The following is a 19569-nucleotide window of genomic DNA, read 5'->3' on the forward strand; positions in this document are numbered from 1 at the left end:
AAAACAAACAAGTAACGTGATGATTGGAAGCAAACGGACTGATCCCCCTACCCCCTCAAACCTCCTTCCCACATTTTCCCCTTCTTTACGTTGGTCTACCAGTCCCACAAGAAGATAATGTTACAGGTACCCATCCCCCCTCCCCCCCCCCACACACACTACCACTTACCATTACCACTTACCCTCCCCCACACACACACACACTACCACTTACCCCTCCCCCCCACACACACTACCACTTACCCCCCCCCTCCCCACACACACACACACATACACTACCACTACCCTTTGCACCCTACCATGTCTTTTCCCTTCCCACACTTACTCTATTACGTAGGTCTGTTCTTCGCGGTAAGGGGGCTGACGGGTCCAGATCGGTTATTAAGAGCCTGTACCCACCAACCTAACCCCACCATCCCCCCCTGGCGGGTTTTTGCCACCTTCTCTTAGCCCTAACCAATTCCTCCCGACCCGACTAATACCCCTATCACCCTCCCTCCCGTGCACCTCACCATACCACTACCCCTATTACCCTCCCTGGCGGACTGTCTCCACCCTCTCTTTACCCCAAACCCACACCACACCCGACCACTACCCCTACCAACACCCCTTCCATGCACCCCACCCGATCACTACCCCTATCAACACCCCTTCCATGCACCCCATCCGATCACTACCCCTACCAACACCCCTTCCATGCACCCCACCCGATCACTACCCCTACCAACACCCCTTCCATGCACCCCACCCGATCACTACCCCTACCAACACCCCTTCCATGCACCCCACCCGATCACTTCCCCTACCAACACCCCTTCCATGCACCCCACCCGATCACTACCCCTACCAACACCCCTTCCATGCACCCCACCCGATCACTACCCCTACCAACACCACTTCCATGCACCCCACCCGATCACTACCCCTATCAACACCCCTTCCATGCACCCCACCCGATCACTACCCCTATCAACACCCCTTCCATGCACCCCACCCGATCACTACCCCTACCAACACCCCTTCCATGCACCCCACCCGATCACTACCCCTACCAACACCCCTTCCATGCACCCCACCCGATCACTACCCCTATCAACACCCCTTCCATGCACCCCACCCGATCACTACCCCTACCAACACCCCTTCCATGCACCCCACCCGATCACTACCCCTACCAACACCCCTTCCATGCACCCCACCCGATCACTACCCCTATCAACACCCCTTCCATGCACCCCACCCGATCACTACCCCTACCAACACCCCTTCCATGCACCCCACCCGATCACTACCCCTATCACCCTCCCTGGCGGAATGTATCCGCACACTTACTCCTTTACGTAGGTCTGCCAGTTCCCCCAGTCGATAGGTTTCCCTGAGTAGGCTGGGTGTGACGGGTCTCGGTCGTTTATGAATAGCTCTGGCAAAAGTTTATCGCCGAAGATCACGCTTGTCCAGCAACCGACTTTCACTGGAGCCCTACTGGCGCAACCATAGTCATGTGTATCTAGAAAACACCCGATAAGCCGACCACTTAACTGCCATAAGATAGTCATGTGTACCTAGAAAACACACGAAAAGCTTAACTGCCATATAAGATAGTCAAGTGCACTTAAAAAACGCCCGAAAAGCCGACCACTTAACTGCCATAAGATGGTCATGTGTACCTACAAAACGCCCGAAAAGCCGACCACTTAACTGCCATAAGATGGTCATGTGTACCTACAAAACGCCCGAAAAGCCGACCACTTAACTGCCATAAGATGGTCATGTGTACCTACAAACACCCAAAAAGCCGACCACTTCACTGCCATAAGATGGTCATGTGTACCTACAAAACACCCGAAAAGCCGACCACTTCACTGCCATAAGATGGTCATGTGTACCTACAAACACCCAAAAAGCTGACCACTTCACTGCCATAAGATGGTCATGTGTACCTACAAAACACCCGAAAAGCCGACCACTTCACTGCCATAAGATGGTCATGTGTACCTACAAAACACCCGAAAAGCTGACCACTTCACTGCCATAAGATGGTCATGTGTACCTACAAAACACCCGAAAAGCCGACCACTTCACTGCCATAAGATGGTCATGTGTACCTACAAAACACCCGAAAAGCGGACCACTTCACTGCCATAAGATGGTCATGTGTACCTACAAAACACCCAAAAAGCTGACCACTTCACTGCCATAAGATGGTCATGTGTACCTACAAACACCCGAAAAGCCGACCACTTCACTGCCATAAGATGGTCATGTGTACCTACAAAACACCCGAAAAGCTGACCACTTCACTGCCATAAGATGGTCATGTGTACCTACAAACACCCGAAAAGCCGACCACTTCACTGCCATAAGATGGTCATGTGTACCTACAAACACCCGAAAAGCTGACCACTTCACTGCCATAAGATGGTCATGTGTACCTACAAACACCCGAAAAGCCGACCACTTCACTGCCATAAGATGGTCATGTGTACCTACAAAACACCCAAAAAGCTGACCACTTCACTGCCATAAGATGGTCATGTGTACCTACAAACACCCGAAAAGCTGACCACTTCACTGCCATAAGATGGTCATGTGTACCTACAAAACACCCGAAAAGCCGACCACTTCACTGCCATAAGATGGTCATGTGTACTTACAAAACACCCAAAAAGCTGACCACTTCACTGCCATAAGATGGTCATGTGTACCTACAAAACACCCGAAAAGCTGACCACTTCACTGCCATAAGATGGTCATGTGTACCTACAAAACACCCGAAAAGCCGACCACTTCACTGCCATAAGATGGTCATGTGTACCTACAAAACACCCGAAAAGCCGACCACTTCACTGCCATAAGATGGTCATGTGTACCTACAAAACACCCGAAAAGCCGACCACTTCACTGCCATAAGATGGTCATGTGTACCTACAAACACCCAAAAAGCCGACCACTTCACTGCCATAAGATGGTCATGTGTACCTACAAAACACCCGAAAAGCCGACCACTTCACTGCCATAAGATGGTCATGTGTACCTACAAAACACCCGAAAAGCCGACCACTTCACTGCCATAAGATGGTCATGTGTACCTACAAACACCCAAAAAGCTGACCACTTCACTGCCATAAGATGGTCATGTGTACCTACAAACGCCCGAAAAGCCGACCACTTCACTGCCATAAGATGGTCATGTGTACCTACAAAACGCCCGAAAAGCCGACCACTTCACTGCCATAAGATGGTCATGTGTACCTACAAAACACCCGAAAAGCCGACCACTTCACTGCCATAAGATGGTCATGTGTACCTACAAACACCCGAAAAGCCGACCACTTCACTGCCATAAGATGGTCATGTGTACCTACAAAACACCCGAAAAGCCGACCACTTCCCTGCCATAAGATGGTCATGTGTACCTACAAACACCCAAAAAGCTGACCACTTCACTGCCATAAGATGGTCATGTGTACCTACAAAACACCCGAAAAGCCGACCACTTCACTGCCATAAGATGGTCATGTGTACCTACAAACACCCGAAAAGCTGACCACTTCACTGCCATAAGATGGTCATGTGTACCTACAAACACCCGAAAAGCTGACCACTTCACTGCCATAAGATGGTCATGTGTACCTACAAAACACCCAAAAAGCCGACCACTTCACTGCCATAAGATGGTCATGTGTACCTACAAACGCCCGAAAAGCCGACCACTTCACTGCCATAAGATGGTCATGTGTACCTACAAAACACCCGAAAAGCCGACCACTTCACTGCCATAAGATGGTCATGTGTACCTACAAAACACCCGAAAAGCCGACCACTTCACTGCCATAAGATGGTCATGTGTACCTACAAAACACCCGAAAAGCCGACCACTTCACTGCCATAAGATGGTCATGTGTACCTACAAAACACCCGAAAAGCTTACCACTTCACTGCCATAAGATGGTCATGTGTACCTACAAACACCCGAAAAGCCGACCACTTCACTGCCATAAGATGGTCATGTGTACCTACAAACGCCCGAAAAGCTGACCACTTCACTGCCATAAGATGGTCATGTGTACCTACAAAACGCCCGAAAAGCCGACCACTTCACTGCCATAGGATGGTCATGTGTACCTACAAACACCCGAAAAGCTGACCACTTCACTGCCATAAGATGGTCATGTGTACCTACAAAACACCCGAAAAGCTGACCACTTCACTGCCATAAGATGGTCATGTGTACCTACAAACACCCGAAAAGCCGACCACTTCACTGCCATAAGATGGTCATGTGTACCTACAAACACCCGAAAAGCCGACCACTTCACTGCCATAAGATGGTCATGTGTACCTACAAACGCCCGAAAAGCTGACCACTTCACTGCCATAAGATGGTCATGTGTACCTACAAAACACCCGAAAAGCCGACCACTTCACTGCCATAAGATGGTCATGTGTACCTACAAACACCCGAAAAGCCGACCACTTCACTGCCATAAGATGGTCATGTGTATCTACAAAACACCCGAAAAGCCGACCACTTCACTGCCATAAGATGGTCATGTGTACCTACAAACACCCGAAAAGCCGACCACTTCACTGCCATAAGATGGTCATGTGTACCTACAAACACCCAAAAAGCTGACCACTTCACTGCCATAAGATGGTCATGTGTACCTACAAACACCCGAAAAGCCGACCACTTCACTGCCATAAGATGGTCATGTGTATCTACAAAACACCCGAAAAGCCGACCACTTCACTGCCATAAGATGGTCATGTGTACCTACAAACACCCAAAAAGCCGACCACTTCACTGCCATAAGATGGTCATGTGTACCTACAAACACCCGAAAAGCCGACCACTTCACTGCCATAAGATGGTCATGTGTACCTACAAAACACCCGAAAAGCCGACCACTTCACTGCCATAAGATGGTCATGTGTACCTACAAACACCCGAAAAGCTGACCACTTCACTGCCATAAGATGGTCATGTGTACCTACAAACACCCAAAAAGCCGACCACTTCACTGCCATAAGATGGTCATGTGTACCTACAAACACCCAAAAAGCTGACCACTTCACTGCCATAAGATGGTCATGTGTACCTACAAACACCCGAAAAGCCGACCACTTCACTGCCATAAGATGGTCATGTGTATCTACAAAACACCCGAAAAGCCGACCACTTCACTGCCATAAGATGGTCATGTGTACCTACAAACACCCAAAAAGCTGACCACTTCACTGCCATAAGATGGTCATGTGTACCTACAAACACCCGAAAAGCCGACCACTTCACTGCCATAAGATGGTCATGTGTATCTACAAAACACCCGAAAAGCCGACCACTTCACTGCCATAAGATGGTCATGTGTACCTACAAACACCCAAAAAGCCGACCACTTCACTGCCATAAGATGGTCATGTGTACCTACAAACACCCGAAAAGCCGACCACTTCACTGCCATAAGATGGTCATGTGTACCTACAAAACACCCGAAAAGCCGACCACTTCACTGCCATAAGATGGTCATGTGTACCTACAAACACCCGAAAAGCTGACCACTTCACTGCCATAAGATGGTCATGTGTACCTACAAACACCCAAAAAGCCGACCACTTCACTGCCATAAGATGGTCATGTGTACCTACAAACACCCAAAAAGCTGACCACTTCACTGCCATAAGATGGTCATGTGTACCTACAAACACCCGAAAAGCCGACCACTTCACTGCCATAAGATGGTCATGTGTATCTACAAAACACCCGAAAAGCCGACCACTTCACTGCCATAAGATGGTCATGTGTACCTACAAACACCCGAAAAGCTGACCACTTCACTGCCATAAGATGGTCATGTGTACCTACAAACGCCCGAAAAGCCGACCACTTCACTGCCATAAGATGGTCATGTGTACCTACAAAACGCCCGAAAAGCCGACCACTTCACTGCCATAAGATGGTCATGTGTACCTACAAAACACCCGAAAAGCCGACCACTTCACTGCCATAAGATGGTCATGTGTATCTACAAACACCCGAAAAGCTGACCACTTCACTGCCATAAGATGGTCATGTGTACCTACAAACACCCGAAAAGCCGACCACTTCACTGCCATAAGATGGTCATGTGTACCTACAAAACACCCGAAAAGCCGACCACTTCACTGCCATAAGATGGTCATGTGTACCTACAAACACCCAAAAAGCTGACCACTTCACTGCCATAAGATGGTCATGTGTACCTACAAAACACCCGAAAAGCCGACCACTTCACTGCCATAAGATGGTCATGTGTACCTACAAACACCCGAAAAGCTGACCACTTCACTGCCATAAGATGGTCATGTGTACCTACAAAACACCCAAAAAGCCGACCACTTCACTGCCATAAGATGGTCATGTGTACCTACAAACGCCCGAAAAGCCGACCACTTCACTGCCATAAGATGGTCATGTGTACCTACAAAACACCCGAAAAGCCGACCACTTCACTGCCATAAGATGGTCATGTGTACCTACAAAACACCCGAAAAGCCGACCACTTCACTGCCATAAGATGGTCATGTGTACCTACAAAACACCCGAAAAGCCGACCACTTCACTGCCATAAGATGGTCATGTGTACCTACAAAACACCCGAAAAGCTGACCACTTCACTGCCATAAGATGGTCATGTGTACCTACAAACACCCGAAAAGCCGACCACTTCACTGCCATAAGATGGTCATGTGTACCTACAAACGCCCGAAAAGCTGACCACTTCACTGCCATAAGATGGTCATGTGTACCTACAAAACGCCCGAAAAGCCGACCACTTCACTGCCATAGGATGGTCATGTGTACCTACAAACACCCGAAAAGCTGACCACTTCACTGCCATAAGATGGTCATGTGTACCTACAAAACACCCGAAAAGCTGACCACTTCACTGCCATAAGATGGTCATGTGTACCTACAAACACCCGAAAAGCCGACCACTTCACTGCCATAAGATGGTCATGTGTACCTACAAACACCCGAAAAGCCGACCACTTCACTGCCATAAGATGGTCATGTGTACCTACAAACACCCGAAAAGCTGACCACTTCACTGCCATAAGATGGTCATGTGTACCTACAAAACACCCGAAAAGCCGACCACTTCACTGCCATAAGATGGTCATGTGTACCTACAAACACCCGAAAAGCCGACCACTTCACTGCCATAAGATGGTCATGTGTACCTACAAAACACCCGAAAAGCTGACCACTTCACTGCCATAAGATGGTCATGTGTACCTACAAACACCCAAAAAGCTGACCACTTCACTGCCATAAGATGGTCATGTGTACCTACAAAACACCCGAAAAGCCGACCACTTCACTGCCATAAGATGGTCATGTGTACCTACAAAACACCCGAAAAGCTGACCACTTCACTGCCATAAGATGGTCATGTGTACCTACAAACACCCGAAAAGCTGACCACTTCACTGCCATAAGATGGTTATGTGTACCTACAAACACCCGAAAAGCCGACCACTTCACTGCCATAAGATGGTCATGTGTACCTACAAAACACCCGAAAAGCCGACCACTTCACTGCCATAAGATGGTCATGTGTACCTACAAACACCCAAAAAGCTGACCACTTCACTGCCATAAGATGGTCATGTGTACCTACAAACACCCGAAAAGCCGACCACTTCACTGCCATAAGATGGTCATGTGTACCTACAAACACCCGAAAAGCTGACCACTTCACTGCCATAAGATGGTCATGTGTACCTACAAACACCCGAAAAGCCGACCACTTCACTGCCATAAGATGGTCATGTGTATCTACAAAACACCCGAAAAGCCGACCACTTCACTGCCATAAGATGGTCATGTGTACCTACAAACACCCAAAAAGCCGACCACTTCACTGCCATAAGATGGTCATGTGTACCTACAAAACACCCGAAAAGCTGACCACTTCACTGCCATAAGATGGTCATGTGTACCTACAAAACACCCGAAAAGCCGACCACTTAACTGCCAGAAAGTCATGTGTACCTACAAAACACCCGAAAAGCCGACCGCAAATAGAAGCCAGCGAAGTGCAACCCAAATGTCCCACAAAAGTCCCACAAATTGTACATTGTACAATGTATGTCGGATGCGCACCGTGAAACTCTCGTCAACTATTATCAACTTTTCGCCGTCTTGCTGCCGTCATTCAGCAAACGAACGGAATTAATTGATTGATCGATAATATAAATTTGACCTTTTATTACGACTTTTTACGAGTGCTTTGTCTTATCTCTAATAGGATCTTTTTTTTCTCGTCCGCATTCTTGTGGGCTGTAGTTAAGATGTACCTGTTGTCCAAGTCTTTCTTAGTATAAAGCAGCTTTGGGTGCACAGGTAACTAAATTCTTGGCCTTAATGAACTTCTCCAGAGCATAAATGAATTGTTTCAATCAATTCGGAACAGTATTTAAAAAAAAAACACAATAACATCATGTCGGCTCCCAAGCAATAATGCTAACGATAGGAATACTTGAATTTTTTCTATTTTTAAATTAAAAAAAGTTCAAAGAGTAAATGGAAAACGAACAGCTAACTTGTCCTGATATGGGGCTTTGGTCGTATTATTTTTGCAAAAAAATAATAGTAAAAATCAACGCCGACTTTCGGCGCCAAGTGGATTCGCGAATGACTAGAGCACTTGAGGTCTCCAGGGCACCCAACGACCATTTTCGGTCAAAGATCTGTTCGGAAGCAAGGTCACCTACGAATTTCGGGGTCGGCCTAGAAATGTCTACTTTTTTCGGAATTTGTATTTCTAGATCATCTATGTTTCCCGGGAAGAGAACTGAATCACCTATGTTTTTCGGAGTTGCTTTTGTTACCACCATCATCAACACTTTTCGGAGACTGAGAAGTCTAGTTTGTCGATTTCGTTAATCGTAGCGAGCAGAAGCGGGGTTGGTTTTTGTTTGTCGATTACTTATTATTTCTTGGGAGGGGTGGTGGTTTCAGAGGGATGGGTGGGTGGTGGTTTCGAATTCCTAAGCGCTGTTTATAAGAACGCGATGGGCCACCTAGTTTTTATGCACGGGATTTTAAACTGCTCAGCAAATTTGTATCGCTAGAAACCCTTTGGTTTAGAAAAATGTTCATATATAAAGATAATATTCGCTGAGAGAAATGTGTGGGCGGGGGGGGGGGGGGGGGGGGGAGGCGACCCCTGCTCCTCCCCTTCCACCGCCCCTGAAACTAGACTCGGCGTTAGAAGATCGCGTGTGGTCGGACACAGTTGTTATTATTTTTCTTCTATGTAATTTATCAGATATAACAGAAAAGTTTGATTTTTGCAATTGATTTTATCGTGGACAAACCGAGACACAGTCTGGCTTGAAGCCAGACCCTTTTTTTGGATAACGGACGTAGTCTATTTGTCAGTTTCTTATCATACACATTTCTAAATAGGGTGTTTTACAATGTCGCACACGCAGCATGAATTGCTGCTCCGACTCTTTCTGATGATGAAATCTTTTATTATTCAAAACAGGCAAGCATTGTTCTTATCTCAGTTATGCTGCGTGCACAACATTGCGAAATTCGGCTACGTAGTTGTAGGTCATATTATATTGATGACCAGGAACTGCGCCAGGTCCTGCATAATTCAGTAAGGCGCACCGCGTCTGAAACTGACGGTTTTCCAATCCTATTTTCAAGAACGAAAAGAATCGCTTCATGGTCCCATTTCTGAGCGCAATATCCCAAAGGACCTCATTCAGATGACGAGAGCTCTCGAAAAAAGGTTCATGGTCTCGTTAGGTACGGACAATTTGATAGTTGATGGGGGGGGGGGGGGGGGGGAGGCTTATTCCCCCAAAAATATATAGGGCAAAAAAAGCAAGGCTGGCACATCCTTGTAAAAGAAAACGAGCAACCAAACAGTCTGGGGAAAATTTTCGAGCAAAAATTTAGCCACCCACTCCACAGTTCTAGCCGACAGGAACACCCTGTCAGCGATACAGTGAACCCGAACGATCAGCATCAACAGATGTGACATTTGAAAAAACACAGTGAACCCGAACGGTCAGCATCAACAGATGAGAGATTTGAAAAAACACAGTGAACCCGAACGATCAGCATCAACAGATGTGACATTTGAAAAAATGTGAACTTTAGAAGCACACTAGCATACACTAGCATACACTAGCATACACTAGCATACAATGTGTGTATGCTAGTGTGCTTCTAAAAGTTCACATTTATGTATACATACTCGCAAGGATAGTTTGGCTATCCGACGGAGTTTTAGACTAGCAAAGGTCGCATGCGTGATCCGCACAATTGGCATCACGCTAGCCCGGTCGCAGCTCTAGATCCCACATGGATCTGAGCTGTGGCTTAAAGCACTTCGTTCGAGTCGAAGTCGCCCTGCAGTTTTTTTGCCGATGAAGTTTAACTGAGGCAAACCGGCTATGCCATGCTGACGAGTCCTAATAATGACGAAACAGCTGTCCATGGTTGCCGAACTGCACGGGTAATAGACTGTGCTAGCGTCCCGTCTTGGCCCGACTGGTGCCAATGTGTGTATGCTAGTGTGCTTCTAAAAGTTCACATTTGAAAAAACACAGTGAACCCGAACGATCAGCATCAAAAGATGTGACATTTGAAATAACACAGTGAACCCGAACGATCAGCATCAACAGATATGACATTTGAAAAAAACACAGTGAGCCCGAACGATCAGCATCAACAGATATGACTTTTGAAAAAAACACAGTGAGCCCGAACGATCAGCATCAACAGATGTGACATTTGAAAAAACACAGTGAACCCGAACGATCAGCATCAACAGATATGACATTTGAAAAAACACAGTGAACCCGAACGATCAGAATCAACAGATATGACATTTGAAAAAACACAGTGAACCCGAACGATCAGCATCAACAGATATGACATTTGAAAAAACACAGTGAACCCGAACGATCAGCATCAACAGATATGACATTTGAAAAAAGTATACGTCCCATTGATCAAAGTTTATTTATTTATTTTTAAATATGTGAAGCTTTCGTAGCCCTAACACCCAGTGCCCTACCGCTGTACGGGCATGATGCTAAAAAGGTTAAAAAGCTGAGTTGTTTACTGCTGTGTGGTATATATAATAGTTTAAATTGTAGTTTATTTTCAGTTGAACAGTATAATTGTTTTTTTTATGTACGCATCCTAAAATTCGCTCATTTTGAATGGAGGGCGCGAAAGGCGAACGCATAGAGACTTTTATAGGGTTAGGGCTATAGTGTTTGGCATGTAGTTTAGGGTTAATTGAGGTACTAAGGATAAGCGACATTCTGGCCGAGTTTCTTATTGGCGGGAATTGGCATTTTCGACCTGTTTTCTCATATATGCTATATATCCAAGGCAGTAAAAAGGCCTCAATTTATAGGTACAATATTAAATATGGTATAGATATAGGTATAATATAGGTACAATATTAAATATGGTATAGATATAGGTATAATATAGGTACAATATTAAATATGGTTTACATCCTCAAAAACAGGCTGATGAAGTGAGAGCAGCGCTTTCTCCAAGTATATTAGGTGCGTAGCGGGATTTGCTTAGGAGGGGGGTAGGGAGGGGTGATCCTTCAATAAGGAATGTCCAACGTTTGGGCGATCGATGCGGGGGAGGGTGCGCCCCACCCCCACCCCCTTAGTCGCCAAAATACGGTTATTTTTTAATGAAGGATCTTCCATACATACCTACCTACCTACCTACCTACCTACCTACCTACCTACCTACATACGTACATACCTACATACCTACATACCTACATACCTACATACCTACATACCTACATACATACATACATACATACCTACCTACCTACCTACCTACCTACCTACCTACCTACCTACCTACCTACCTACCTACCTACCTACCTACCTACCTACCTACCTACCTACATACCTACATACCTACATACATACATACATACGTACATACATACATACGTACATACATACTTTTTATTTGGTACTTATACAGATTGTGTACATGAGATGAGTTCAAAAAAAAATTATAATACTTTCACATGCGATGAAGGACTACAACGTTATTGTGCTTCGTAACGAAGTGATTTTGGCAAAACATTTTGCTATCATTCTTTGAGTACTGTCGGTGGATTAATGAGGAGGAGGAAGAAGTCATTTCCTGACGTTCGATAAATATTAATGTTTATTGCCATTTGTATGTTTGTGAAAAGTTCGGCTCTTTTATCACAAAATTTGGGGCATCTCCTCAGAAAATGAACCTGGTACCTATTGGCTGCATACCCCTCCCCCCTGCCTCAGCTCAACCTGGGTACGCGACTGAGTCGAGGGTTTGTTTCCCCATTAATTGGTATCTCCAACGGCAACCATCGCTGGAATAATCGGTAATCGCCATTATATAGGCAAAAACCCTGTCACAACACCAACAATAAAACAATCTATGGTTTAATGACGTGCGCGTGGGTTATGGATCATTAGAGTCAATGCAAGTGTGTTTTTACTAACTTTTTAATTACACATTAGCGTTACGATATGTCCAAGAGACTCTTTTTGTATACATCTAATGTTCAGTCGAGGCTGGAGCATTTTAAGGCTGAAAATGTTCTTATGGATGTCCTTTAATTTCAGCGACATTGCATCCTGAAATATACACACCAACTATTTCATAAGACAATACCAATTTGAATGCAGAGTATCAAAACGTACGCATAATAGAAATAACAATAGTATTCTCAGAGAAGGATTAAGTTGTATCCTGTAACGATGTTTTTATAAATTGATCCAACCTTTTAGCCAATTTTTAAAAAACTAAAACGAAATCTTATCAGTAGTCACGTCCCTTTGAGAGAGCGCATCGTGCTTTATCTTCTGATAATACTGAATTACATTTTGCACTCGTTTTGACCATGAAAATTCAATTGCATAAACAAAGGTTAACTTGTGTACGGTGATACGAGCAACGAAATCATAAAATCTGGGTCTAGCATCAGAGATGCGGGTTGAGACAGTGGGATGAGTTTGCTGCTCGTATAACAGTACCGTTAAAGAATGTCGTTCAACAACTCCTTTGTTATTGTCGATGATTGAAATCATCGTTCATTTGCAAGAAAACTTAGCCATCCACGAATCAATCAGATACTTTATTAATGATATTTCATTAGTAATTTCTCAGTTACTTACTTAAATTAGCCGATTTAACTGGATGCTTTGGGTGACTCAGTATTGTGCGGGAGCCTCGAATGGCGGCGTGATTGGCTTTGTTTAGCAAGGGGCGTGGCAATTTGTTCTATCTATAAATGTGGCACAACAGTAAAGGTTTTTAGTCTCCTATGTTGTTGTTTTGACTTCCGTCACGCGATGCGCGTGGCCTAAACAACAGGGCTGAGTAACGGTGATCATCAAGCGCATTGCGTGACATTCTGTCCTTTGTCACGTTATGTACGTGAGCTAAGTAACTGGGCTGAGTAACGGTGATCAAGCGCATTGCGTGACATTCTGTCCTCCGTCACGCGATGCGCGTGGCCTAAACAACTGGGCTGAGTAACGGTGTTCAAGCGCATTGCTCGACATTCTGTCCTCCGTCACGTTATGTACGTGAGCTAAGTAACTGGGCTGAGTAACGGTCATCAAGCACATTCCGTGACAGAGGTCAAAATGAATGCGTAGGAAGTTTTAGCATATTGGAGCTAGTCGGTGTTGAATGTACCACCTGTTCTTAACCTTTGTAATGATATTCGATTTGTTTGACTGAGCTCGGCTGAATCCTCAGGGATACTGGACTTTGACCGTAGTGCTTACAGGGAACACAATCTATGGCCGATTAACGCGCCTATTTGACGGGGCGATGTTTTGTGTTGGCCCGACTTTTTAAAAATCGCTGCTACGGCTTTCGTCCCGAAAAATAGCGACCGTAAATGCTCTGGCCAGCAAACCAAAAGGTGCAAACTCGATGACGGTGCAATCTCTTACTCAGCGGTGGTTTCTTGAGGGCTTGTGGAGGGAAGGGGGGGGAGTCAGGGGGGAAGGGGGAGGGTGTTGGGGAGGTGGTGTCTGGCTTGACAAACCGTTCAAAACCATTTTAGCAGTTCCGACATTTCCGAGTTTGCATCACGCTATTCCGGCACCTGTGATCGCTTTCTTGAAAGAAAATATCACGTACGCGCTATTGTCATTCTTTCCCCCTGCGGCAAATGTTTTGGCGCGAAAAATCAAATGGACAGGCACGAGGTTACAAATGTGACGGGCGTAAAATTGAAAATACTACTAAATAGAAATACTCCACTCCGCACAAATGTACACTAGTGTGAAGTATGCGCCTGGCCTGTCAATTATCTATGTGGTGTGAGAACTTCTTGCACCCGAACTACTAAGCCCTTTGCATGATAAAATCAGAGCATTTAAGTATTACCGCGAGTTGATTTTTAAGTACTGTCTGAATACCAGTCGCGTCACAAAGACAAGAACAATTACGCACCTGCCACCTCCTTTTTTGGTGCTGAGGGGCGCAACCTTGCTGAAGACTATCTCTACTGATCTAGCAGAAAAAAACCCAGAAATAATCTCTTTCGCTTTTGTAGCGCGACGCGCGATAACTACCAGGCACCAAGACTATGTTACCCAATACATCTTTATCACACTAGAAACTGCAAACGCATCAATATAAGTAGAATTCAACGATGTATAAAATTGCACGGGCTTTTATTACCGTTCATACAGCCTCATCTTGGTGATTTTCCAACATCATTTCTTTGTAAAAAAAAATAATAATAAAGACTAATAAAGAAAAAATCGTAAAAAGCCATATTTCAGTCTCTTGTGGCATTTTTACTTTCGAAATTTTGAAGTTTTACTAATTATGACAAATGCAATTTGGGGTTTACAAAAATGAAATATTTTCAAGTACTTTTAACGTGATAGTGGCCTATTAGCATGTTAGAATCACAATTTAAAGATAGTAACTTTATAAATACGAGTCTTCGTTGGCGTCTCATGCGATTTTTGGGTTCGATAGTTATTAATTATGTCAATCAGGTATCACGTTTTTAGTACCCTTATTGACCATTCTCTCAATGACGGGGCTGAAATTTTTCAAAGGTCCTTCAATTTATAAAAACTAAAACAATGTTCTCCAAGCACCCAGTTGTCTGCCCCTAAGCATACATTCATCAATTTTTTTTAAGCAAAAGGCGGTTCTTTTGGATCCACGGAACCATCCCTCGGTAAGAATTATGATGATGACGAGGGGCTAGGGGGGGGGGGGGAGGTGGACTATCAGTTTCTTTTTTTTATTTTATGGTCCCAGAATGGTTCTCTGAAACTCCTACGACTGCTCAAATGTCAGAATTTGCAAATGCCTGTCATTCTTTTATAGGAAATTGCTCTTGGGATACTTTGAAAAGGAAAAACAAAAACAGGGAGAGAAATAAGCGCTTGTTTGTTAACATTCAAAATAAAGTGTCTTGCGTTTCGTGTTTTTGTGGCAAGATTGTGTGTGCTCGCTAGAAGGTTCGGTCTCGTTTCAAGGTCGTATAGTGGACTCCCTCATCAGCGTGGTTGAACGCCACCGCTGCGGTGCCGGGTTGAAATATTAGACCACTGCCGAAAGGCCGCGTCCACTTTACTTTAATGGTCCTTTTAGAAGCCACAACCACAATTAGCGCCTCAAATGAAGCCGCATGTCGAGTTTAATAACAATGAATGGAGATCTTAGGAGATACTTCCTAAAGTATCATCTATCATTTTCTGTTTACAATAAAAAAATAACGATTCTTTTCGTTGCTTCTTTATATGGTGCAAACTGAAATTGTGCTTTGCAACTTAAAGAAGTTGAATTTAATGTAGAAGCAGTGCTGAATAAAATCAAACGCGGATGGTTGGCTCAAAGTTTTAGATTTTGCGTGGTAAACAGGTCTTTGCGCGCGCAAGCATGTCCGCGCGCTGGTTTTTGCACGCTACATCTCGATTTCTTGATCTTTTAATCGTTCAAAGTGATTTTACCAGGAATTACTTTTAGTGATTGTTAGGCAGAGGAAAAATAACATATACACTTTGTTCAAATCTTCTTTTTATATATGTTTTGAAAATATCGTTGGCTTTTGATGATTTTGTACCGTATCTTCTAAACTGTTTACGACAACATATTCATATTTAGACCGCTTTGTGATGCGCTCTGTGTTCGCTAGCTTTTTGTTCTAGTTTTGCAGTTTGCAAACATCACCACCTGATAATAATCAAGTAGGCAGAAAGAAAAACTAAAGGTAGTCAACCAAGACAGTCACAACAATCCAGCATGCATTTGATATTTGCTTGGCGTGTGTCTCGGCGTACAAATGTCTTCTTGTTTAAGCAGGGTAGGTTTTTCACAGGCAATTTTATGCTATTCGCGCCGTTCACAAAGAGTCCATTGTATGAAACGGTTTATTCATATCCAACACAAAGTCAACAAACACTCCAGATTTGGTGTGAAACCGAAGCCACTCTGTTGTATGATATTTACGCGCGCAAAATACACAATCGTTAGTGACTCGAGATTAATTTGACAGAACCACGTGGACCTTCTAAAAATAAAAATAAAACGGGCGCCTTTATCATTAATATCTACATTTGCCAGAAAAAAGAAAATAATATCACTGTAAATGCAAAAAACGAGCTAAAGAAACATTGTTTTTATCTCAAGCTAAGGTAGTGGAGAGATTTGGAATTTTGAAGTCTACTTTTACTAGTTCGTCTAGAAATTCAATAATTTAAAACTATAAATCAATTAATTACTAGACCTTTCAGGTCCCTTGGGAATAGGGACTTTATAATGCATGCCTATTCCAGATAATAATCATATCCAAAAAAGATATATTTTTTAACGGATTACTCGGAAAACTAGCGAAATTATTTAACAAAACCCTTTGGTTATGTTGCAAATGTTATCCAACATTAATCAGTGCTAAGGAGTTCTACACTAAGCAGTATATGGGTCCTTAGCTTTTGATTTACAGAAAAACCCTTAAGTCATTTACCGATAGAGTGGTTATCCATAGCGTTCTATAAAATACATATAACACAAAGATGAGAGTTGTTTTTAGTATCGGTGGGCAGATATGCAGTATCGAAGTCAATTCGCACGCGTCTTGGTCAATGGGTAGTGAGTTTGTGAAAATTTTTTTTGTGTTTTCGATTCTCTAGGGTATAGAGGGGGTTGAATGGTTTGAATAAAAGCCTTGACGGGTTTACCGTTAACGTATGGTAGGTAATAACTAAGTCTATTTAAGCTGGAACAATAGCAGAGAGTCAATGGAGAACGATTGGGGGTGATTGGAGCAGCTTAGACTAGCACGCGTCCAACGCTAGCTAAGTCAACATAAGAGATGATCTATTGTTATGATAAATAGAGCGGACAGACATAGCACGCGCTCATACCCGAGGCTCGCATTCATACAAAGGCTGTCAAGCCAACAACGAGCGGTAGTATCGCGCGAATCAAGAAAACTCACCGGCTCTCAGCTGCTACTAGTATTCAACTATCATGACAAAAGGCGAAGGTACAGAAACTGTGATCGCTTGCAGCAGCGGTGAATGCACCGGGAAAGAAAAAGAAGACAGTACGAGATATCGCAAATGGGCTCTTTTGGATCGAAGCCGTCGGCTAAAAGCAAGCGCAAGAGAGCGAAAACGGCGGCATGTTTTAAACAACGCATTGGAATTACTGCGAAAGAAGGTGCCCTGCGTCGACCAGAATCCCCAGAAGTTATCAAAGATTGAAGTGCTACGATTGGCGATTGATTATATTGCAATGCTCAGTTGTTATCTGAACAACAGCCAGTCTGCAGCTGTGTGCTCTCAGCCCGCGCTCTCCGCATCTATAGGATCGCAAGCTGCTGCCATGCTCCTAGACCACGGAAATTCGTTCAACGCAGCTACGGCAGCTTTCTTCAACGGAGTCCCAACTAAGACCGAACCAAATGCTGCTATGATGATGGACGACTGCTCAAAAAGAGTAAGTCATTTATTTATCAAAACTTAAAAAGTTTAGCGAACTTTTTGAAACTTTTAATTTCCGAGAGAATACATTATATAAAGGCGGGCTGCTCAATTAATAATATCATGCACGAAATATAAAAGTTTAGCGAAACTAGGCTTTTACAGAAAAGAATGACTTTAGAAAGTTGTCTACTACTAACTTAGATGTCGTCTAGAGATTTAACCCAAATCATTTTTTTTCTTAGCAGGTTGCAGAGCACTATGGAATCACAACAACAGAGTTAGACGTTTACCTGCACGGCTATCAAGAACAGTGAATACCACATCTAGGCTTTTATTAACGAATTGTAAAAAAAAGACTACCTCGAAATGTAAATATGAACACGCTTTTATAGATATTAATATTTTATACTAAAGATTGTAATTTTTGAAAAAATAATATTATGGAAATGGTTTTGTTTCTATGGTGGAAAAATATCTTTCTATTTTGAACATTTTCGTGAACGCCCAGAACATTTGAACAAATAGCGGATCTTTTTTTCTTATAAAATGATTTCTCACTCTTTCTTTAATATTGTACATAAAACGTATTATAGTTTGTATAAAAGAAATAAAATCAATTATGAAGAGTTTTTAAACAAAAGTGTCCATTTTTTTTAGTTTCGTTTGATAGAAACGCCCGAGTTTGTTGGCGTGAAATGCGTGCGTGATTCAACCCACCAATAGACCAAGCGAATTTGTAACTCGATCAGGCCTACTTACAAATTTAGGATATATCACTTAAACCAGTTCACGCAAAGGATTTACATTGCTGCGGTCATTCTAGCAGTACACTATGCTAGGGAATTTAGCATTTTAACGACGAACAAGTGCGGACAACGGTGTTTAACAACAATGCGACGAGAGATCACACAGGCGTAACTGAAAATCGCTTACGATATAAATGAACTATATAAATAAATTTGTGGCTAAGTTCTCTTCAATGGAAAAGTTAAACGACGCCCAGTTTTTAAGACGATTGAATTTATCTAATGACTTGTCTAAATGGGGTAATAAAAGCGTAGATAAATACAAATTTACAATCAACGCACATGGGACTAGTAAGCCGTATTGTAATAAAAAAAAACTCTATTATCGAAGCGGGAATCTTTTATGTATAAAGACTATTAGCATACTAGAAGAGCATTTTCGCGGCAAACCGAGTGGTCTTGAGTATAGTATCAGGGCCACCAGCAAAGCATCTTAAAAGCCACCAATATTCAGACACAATTGTGAGGCTTTGACACAATGAAGATACCTGTTTTGTAGGCTGAAATTAGCGTGATTGAATTAGCGTACCGATTAATGCCGAAAACCTCAGCATAGAACAGACAGAACAAGAAACGATGAATGAAAGTCTATATCAATTTAGCTTTAAAGCATGTATGGTAATCTATTTGAAGTTTTGAGAGGGTTGCAAAGTTTAATAATGTTTGGCAAACTTTCAACGGTTAAATCACCACGTGGAAGTTTTGGCGGTATTGTTACAATGGGCTTTGTAACATCGTTGGAGAC

At 43.5% G+C, this 19569-nt stretch overlaps 1 protein-coding gene across 2 annotated transcripts; it reads left to right on the forward strand.

Moving 5' to 3' along the window:
- The first annotated feature begins 17443 nt into the window (after positions 1-17443).
- LOC116614881 (class E basic helix-loop-helix protein 22) lies at positions 17444-18653 on the forward strand. 2 transcript variants are annotated; one of them, XM_032376422.2, is made up of 2 exons: positions 17444-18031; positions 18264-18653. In XM_032376422.2, the coding sequence occupies exons 1-2, from the start codon at positions 17561-17563 to the stop codon at positions 18330-18332; spliced, it is 540 nt and encodes a 179-aa protein (XP_032232313.1). In that variant the 5' UTR covers positions 17444-17560; the 3' UTR covers positions 18333-18653. The 2 variants fall into 2 exon arrangements, with proteins under 2 accessions (XP_032232313.1, XP_032232312.1); XM_032376421.2 differs by having other exon boundaries at positions 17447-18031; positions 18261-18653.
- The last annotated feature ends 916 nt before the right edge of the window (positions 18654-19569 follow it).

Source organism: Nematostella vectensis, chromosome 11 (assembly GCF_932526225.1).
Source record: "Nematostella vectensis chromosome 11, jaNemVect1.1, whole genome shotgun sequence".
In the NCBI taxonomy this organism is placed as follows: Eukaryota; Metazoa; Cnidaria; class Anthozoa; order Actiniaria; family Edwardsiidae; genus Nematostella; species Nematostella vectensis.

What these genes read in the sequence shown, in the direction of transcription:
- LOC116614881 (XM_032376421.2), top strand. Translation starts at nt 17,561, where the DNA reads ATGACAAAAGGCGAAGGTACAGAAACTGTGATCGCTTGCAGCAGCGGT. An exon ending in TGGACGACTGCTCAAAAAGA is followed by an intron (nt 18,032 to 18,260) that starts GTAAGTCATTTA and finishes TTTTTTTCTTAG; the next exon opens with CAGGTTGCAGAGCACTATGG.